Source organism: Dioscorea cayenensis, unplaced genomic scaffold, assembly GCF_009730915.1.
Source record: "Dioscorea cayenensis subsp. rotundata cultivar TDr96_F1 unplaced genomic scaffold, TDr96_F1_v2_PseudoChromosome.rev07_lg8_w22 25.fasta BLBR01001872.1, whole genome shotgun sequence".
Taxonomy (NCBI): domain Eukaryota; kingdom Viridiplantae; phylum Streptophyta; class Magnoliopsida; order Dioscoreales; family Dioscoreaceae; genus Dioscorea; species Dioscorea cayenensis.
This window is the reverse complement of record NW_024088263.1, coordinates 1-7622: the sequence shown is the minus strand read 5'-3', so window position 1 is coordinate 7622 and position 7622 is coordinate 1. Positions and strand designations below refer to the sequence as shown.

The following is a 7622-nucleotide window of genomic DNA, read 5'->3' as shown; positions in this document are numbered from 1 at the left end:
ACTTGGAGCTATGGTGGAAGACAACGATGTCGTGGAGAAGTTGTTCGCCGCCGTCCCCGACTAAATTCCTCCCGATTGTCGGCACCATTGAACAATGGGGAGATATAACAACGATGCTGACAGGATGGAGGCCATAGGGGCGCTTAAGAGCGCTCAAGAAACTCTCGAAGGGACGGAGACATCATAAAGATGAAGGCGGGCAGCTGATGTTAACACGTGCTAAATGGGAGGCTTTGTCTGTGAAAGATAAGAAGGGCGGCGAAGGCTCTGACAGTGGCGTGAAGAAAGGTGGTGGACGCGGCAGTGGCCGTGGTCACGGCCGAAGTCAGAGCGGTGGGCGCGGTGATGATGCCGAGAGGAAGCCACATCGTAAGTTCGATAAAACCAAAAATAAAATGCTTCAACTCGTGAATGAGTATGGTCATTTTGCCTCTCGAATGCTTAAAAGCCAAAGAGAGAAAAAAACTCACCTTGTAGAGAAGAACCAAGCTGATGAACCCTCCTTGTTAATGATCGAGACATGTAAACTCTCGAAGACAGAGCAACACGGAGGCGAGGTAGTGTTGCTCAACGAGGACAATGTTAAGCCCAACCTGGGAGTCGACGGAAAATGTTGTAGCGAGCTGTGGTACTTAGACACTCGGGGCTAGCAATCACATGACTGGGTGTGTAGAGGTGTTCACTGATCTGGACACATCTGTAATGGGCACAGTCAAGTTTGGTGATGGCTCTGTGGTGGAGATACACGGGCGCAATCGGTTCTTCTCAAAGGACTGACGGGAGAACACAAGATACTGACTGGTGTCTACTACATTCCTTGTCTTCGTAGTAATATAATTAGTCTAGGTCACCTTTGATGAACTGGGTGTAAGACGGTGCTTGAGGATGGCAAATCTGAGCATATATGATCAAGAGAAGAATTTGTCGACCGTAGTTAAGAAGTCATGGAACCGCTTTGTATGTTCTCAAAGCAACCGCACGCATCCAATCTGCCTTTTAACAAAGTATGAAGACAAGGAGTGGTTGTGGCATGCTCGTTATGGACACATTAACTTCCGTGCACTAAAGAATCTATCTCGTATGAAGATGGTTGAAGGTTTGCCGCACATCAAGCATCTTGAACAAATCTGTGAAGCATGTTTGGCGGGCAAGCAACACCGCAGTCCATTCCCACATACGTCCACATATCGAAATGAAAAACCTCTCGAATTAATGCATGCGACTCTATGTGGTCCAATAAATCCAAAGAACACCAGCCGGGTAATGTGTATTTTCTACTCGTTGTTGATGATTACTCACGCTTTCATGTGGGTAGTTCTCGATCAAAAAGCAAAGATGAAGCATTGGAGGCTTTCAAGAAGATCAAGATAAGAACTGAAGTGGAGGTGAATTGTAAGCTGAAGGCCCTACGAACCGACAGAGGAGGTGAGTTTGTATCAAAAAGATTTCAACACATATTGTGAAGAACATGGAGTGAGGTGCTTCCTCATCGCGCCTTTACTCCCTCAAGAAATGGCGTGAGCGGAACGGCGTAACTCAAACCATCATCGGGACAGCAAGGAGCCTCCCTAAAAACAAGAAGGTGCCTGAAGTTTTGGGGTGAAGCAAAGTGTCGACAAATGACCTATCTCCTAAAACCGAGCGCCAACATCGAAGCATGGAAGCCAAGACCCCATATGAAGCATGGTAATCAAGGAAGCCAAAAAGTGCATCATCTACGTGTTTTTTTGGATGTGTCGCCTATATCAAGGTAATAACTCCAAATCTCAAGAAGCTTGAAGATAAAAGCGTTACTGTGGTGTTTATAGGTTACGACCCTGGTTCAAAAGCCTACCGATTCTATAACCCGAGTACTCGGAAGGCTACGGTACATGTGACGCTGTCTTTGATGAAGGAAGGGAGTGGAGTTGGAACGATACAATGTAAGAGAAAGTTAATGAGCCAAGTGGTATGTTCACCGTGGAGCTTTGGTGCAACTCCCGTCACAAGTCCCGGAGTGGAAAGTAATAAAGAGGCTAAAGATACGTATACACCAACACACATGCATAACGAGCAAACTAACTGGTGCCGCATCACCAGAGGATCGACACCATTGGCAACACCATCAAGAACGGCGGTGTCTTCAACGACAACTTGGGTCTGCGGGCGTATATGAGTGGGCATCACCACCGAGCAACAATTCATCATTCTCGGATGGAGTGCAACAACGCTTATCGCGACAATGAAGAACCCTCTATGACACCACCGATGTGCATGAGCTAGAGTACTCCGGTTTGTGCCTCTTGTCCTCCGAGGAACCTGCGAATCATGAAGAGGCCTTGAAGGAAGAGAGTTGGAAGAAAGCCATGGATGATGAAATCAAGTCCATCAAAGAGAATAAGACTTGGGAGTTGGCTCGCTACTCGCAGTCACAAATCCATTGGGCTCAAAATGGGTTTTTTTAAGGTGAAGAAAGATTCAGAAGGCAATGTGGTGAAACACAAAGCTCGGCTTGTCGCTAAAGGCTATGTACAAAGGCAAGGAGTTGATTTCGAGGAAGTGTTTGCGCCGGTGGCTCGGCTAGAAACAGTGAGGTTGCTCATTGCAATGGCGACCATGGAAGTTGGGAGGTGCATCATATGGATGTCAAGTCGGCATTCTTAAATGGTGAGCTAAGCGAAGATGTATATGTATCACAACCTCCCGGTTTTGTTGACAATCTCAGGCCGCAGTTAGTATTAAAACTAAAGAAGGCACTCTATGGTCTACGGCAAGCACCTCGAGCATGGAACTACAAGCTAGACAAGAGTCTAGTTTCACTTGGTTTTGAGAGGAGTCCACTTGAGCATGCAGTGTACAAGAAGGAGCATGATGGCTTAGTGCTATTGGTGGGAGTATATGTTGATGACTTAATTATTACAGGTTCAATAGTGAGCGCCATTATTGAATTCAAGAATCAAATGAAGAAATTATTCAAGATGAGTGATCTTGGATTGCTCGAGCTACTATTTGGGCATTGAAGTCAAACAATCATCTCATGGTGTGTCTTTGTGCCAAGTCGGGTATGCAAAGCAAAGATTGTTGAACAATCGTGTATGAAAGGTTGTAATCCTTGCCAAACACCCATAGAGAACCGACTCAAATTAAGCAAGAAGAGTGAAGATCCTACTGTAGACACAATAAAGTACAGGAGCATTGTAGGGAGCCCTACGTATATTTGATTAACACAAGATCGGATATCGCTTACTGCTGCTGGGATTGTGAGCGATTCATGGAATCACCCACAACTCAACACTTGGCTGTTGTAAAGCATATTTTGAGGTATGTAAGTGGGACTTTGAATTTTGGTTGTTATTATGAGAAAAAGGGCAGCTTAGAGCCAAAGCTAGTTGGCTATTGTGATAGCGATTTAGCGGGTGATGTTGATGACCGCAAAAGCACAACGGGTAATCGCTTTTCTTCATTGGTTCAAGTTTGATCACATGGTTGTCACGTAGCAAAAAGATTGTGGCACTTTCATCTTGTGAGGTCGAATATATTATGGGCAACGACGTACCGCATGCCGTGGTATATGGCTTGCTCGCTTGATGGCGCATTTACTAAAGAAGGAACCAGAGAAAGTTGAATTGAAAATTGATAACAAATCAGCTATATCTTTGTGCAAGAATCCTGTCCATCATGAGAGGAGCAAACACATCGACACAAGATACCATTTTTATCCGGGAGTGTGGAGGCAGGAAAAATTGAAGTGCAACACGTTAGCTCGGAGGAGCAGCGTGCAGATGTGCTGACAAAGGCTCTTGGGCGTGTCAAGTTCCTTGAGATGCGATGTAAGCTTGGCGTGAGAGATGTGAAGGCACAACAACAAGATTAAGGAGGTGATTTGTTAGAGTTAATCCAGCTTGTTTGTTTGTTTGTTTCACGCTACATTTGTGTCCACGCTTTGTATGGGGTTGTAGTGGAGTCATGTGTAGAATTATGTCACATTAGATGGCTCGTATTCTGTTAGAGAACGTGTTAGTTCACGTTGTGGTTGTTATGTTTGTGTGCGAAACTTAGGGCCACAATACACTTGGTCGTGGGATGAAGTGGATCGTGGCAGTTGAGTCGGGCAAGTTGTTGACCCATTTGTTATATAATCTTAGAGTTTGTTTTGATGAAAAAAAACCATAAAAAGGGAAATTTTTTTTTTCCAAATTATTTGGTTTTGCTCTAACAAAGTTTTCTTCCCTGCTTCTGTAGCATGAGGGATGCTTCCTTCTAGAAAGGTATGACATTATTCTTTGGGTTTGGCTTCATCGTGTCCTCATCATCCTCGTCCTTATGCGTCTGAGATGCTCACTCCAAGCCATTGACCCTTGCTTGTAGTGACCTAATCTCATCTCATAGACGAGCAAACTTATTTACATCCAGACTCGAGGAGGGGGGCGTCTATGACCACTCTGTTCGAAGCTAACTGGTATAACCCCTCGATTGTGTCCTCTAGATGATGACTTCCCTCTCGCTTTATCGCAGCCTTTTATGTGTCTTTTTTTGATGAATTTTGAAGTTTGGGGATGGGTAGATGACTCCACCAAACTGTTTTGCAAGCCCCTATAGTCAACTTTTCCATAACCAATAACTTCAAATTCAAACTGACCCTCTGGGACCAATGGCTCAAACTGTGTCATAATAATAACCACTCAATTATATGTTTAAAGATATAAATAAACTACAAGGTCAGTGGATAAACTAATATTTTTTAATACAATCAGTTGTTTTTTTATGTTGAACATGGCTTTCTTTTCAGGATTCAAAAATTTTATCCTTCAAAGTTCAACAGCAGACTACAATCAGTTTTTGTAATTGGAAACGTCATTTTACAAACACAAACATAAATATTTGACATTTGAGAGTAGAATGTGAACTTCTATATTGTTATCTTAAACAATTGACATTAGGAAGGGAACTGACATGAAAGAAAAAGAGTAAGAAGAAACCACTCACCTCTTTCCCAGTAAGTGCCCAAGAATATTGATGCAATCTTAGTAGGTCTTCAGCATACTGTGCTAGCTATCTTGGTGCTGAGCATGAGGTGGTAGGGAAGAGCATGGATCCTAGGATATACACTAACAACTTCACGAAGCTTTCCTCTTTGTTGCCATCTTTCCTGATCAGCAATGTAAATAACATCCTCATAAGGCAATTTTGGTACGGTCCACCCCTTTAGGAAGGAACTCCTCCTCAAATTCGCATCTGTCTTGCTTTAGTATGAAGTCAATAGCCAACCCACTACATTGTAGACCAAGCACGATTGCCATATCATATGGCCTGAATTGGATGTGATTGTCACGTACCTAGCGTGAATATATTAGTCCACTCATCATACACTTGCATCAACAAATCTAACACAATGCGCTCTTGGACTACAACTTCCATTTCCATGCAATGTGCAAATGGTGTGTGTCGATTAACTCCCAATGTTTCCTTGGCATATTCTCCTTTAGCTTTTGTATGGTGTCCACGAGTGGTGTTAGGTAACACCTCCCGTTCATGAGGTTCGCAACTTGGTTGGGCATGTCGTTGATTCCTACATAATTAAAAAAATTCGGTTTATATGAGATGGAAACCGTGGTCTTAAATAGATGCATACCATAGTAAATAGGAAGAACAATGTCTTTACGATTTAGAATGAAATTGTGAACTCTAAAACAAGAAAATAAATACGTAACACAGAACATAATCATCACATGTGCTTCAAGGTAGGTTGCTATTCAAGTTTCAAAAGTAAATCTTCGTTGTCCACCATAATTAAACTGCTCAAAGTGATAACAATTGTATTCAAATGAAGAAAACACAGAACAAAATCAATAAACAACACATCAAGTACTTTCAATGCCATAGAATTTCAAGAGCTTCTCTTTAGGGGTAAACATGTAACTGCAAGCTTGACTAATCCCCAAAAACACTACAATTCTCCTCATATGTCAAAATCGAACTCAAGATAGAGAATGAAACCACAATGTCTACTGTGAAATAGCAGGGTTTCGCTCCATATATATCGTTGATGTGGGGTGGATTCTCTCGCGTTCTTTTGAGTTTGCGAAGAAGAACCTTGCAAGCTTTTTCACCACAAGGCCGGTGATATCTCCGGCGTTGTATCCTCCCGTAAAATCTAGAAGTAAATAGATGGAGAAAATGGTGGAGAAGATTTACCAAGTGCTAGTGGTCTTAGGATGTGAAAAGATGTGATGGGAAAGCAACTTCCGTCTTGAAACTTGAACAACCATCAAGGGTAACTCATTAATTCCACCAGTCAAAATTTTCTCTTGTGTAAAACATCCAAACCACCAAGGGCAAATATGTAATTTAAAAGCCAATTTAATTTTATTAGTGGTCAGTTGGACTAACAAGTCCACATTCTATAAAGGAGGGGTTTCTTGGGTTATGACAAAGTTAAAGGGCTTAATGGTCATTGAGTAAAGATAGAGGGATGGTTTGAGTAATTTACAATTAATTTATGTAGTATATTTTTTTCCCCAAAAATATATATTTTAGTTTTTGATTTTTTTTACAAATTAATTTATATAATATATAAAATTATATTTTTAGCGGAGTTTTTGTAAAATTTATTGTTTGACACTCATTTTTATAAACTAAAATATAAATTAACATATAAATAAACTTTTAAAAAATTATAAAACTTTTATTACAATTCGCCCCATAACCTTCAATTTCTAGCTTCGCCCTGGGCTTAGGTGTTCATTACTATGAGAGAGAGAGAGAGAGAGAAAAGGTTAGTATATTAGGGGATTTTTATATATGTATATTTAGATTTTTTTTTAATCACAATTATTTTTAATGAGTGTATTTTTATAAGCATGCATGTATATAATGTGAATATTGGTTTGTTCATTCTGTAAACAATAAATAAATAAATAAAATAAAAGAGTTAAACTAAAATAAATAATAAATTTCTTGTGTAGAAATAGTAGTCACACAGGATGAGATCTCTTTTGATCATTTGTTTTTCTTCAAAGAAACCGTCCATTCAATTGATGACATTGATTCATCCTCAATCTTGATGTGTTCATTTTGGTGACTAATCCTTGTGACAAAGTCAAGGTTTTGTGTTGGGTGACTATATATTTTTTTGTTAACATTTCAATCACATAGATAAGGACTATTTGAGGGTGGCAAGAAGATCAACTCAATGATGCCCGTTTCTCCTTTTTCTTTCTTTGAACTTGCTGTTCTACATGAATCTGCATTCATACAAATGGACAAAAATGGTTGCATATTTTCAAAATTTTCTTGTGTTATATATATATATATATATATCTTTAATTTAGTAATTGAATTGTATTAGGAAATACATTAAATATAAGAATAAATTTATAATATTTAATATTTTATAAATTTTTTAAATAAATAAACAAAAAAAGCTCTAAAATGAAACATGTAAATATAACAGAAGGGAGTATATATATAATAGAGAGTGGATGTCTGTATATCACACTCAAGGGAATTGAATAAACAAATATTAAAAACCATATGATTTTATTTTGGTTTTTATTTTTATTTTTTTATAATGAAGTTTATGGGGGTTATTATTGACAGGAAGTGGTTCTTGTTATTTGATTGTTGGGGTAGTCAGTTTTTTT

General features: G+C 39.7%; 1 protein-coding gene across 1 annotated transcript; it reads left to right on the top strand.

The window, feature by feature from the left end:
- Window positions 1–206: 206 nt before the first annotated feature.
- LOC120257111 lies at window positions 207–2999 on the top strand. Its single transcript, XM_039264721.1, has 5 exons — window positions 207–628; window positions 1316–1425; window positions 1809–1948; window positions 2446–2609; window positions 2705–2999. Exons 1-5 carry the CDS (start codon window positions 207–209, stop codon window positions 2997–2999), a joined length of 1131 nt encoding a protein of 376 aa, XP_039120655.1.
- The last annotated feature ends 4623 nt before the right edge of the window (window positions 3000–7622 follow it).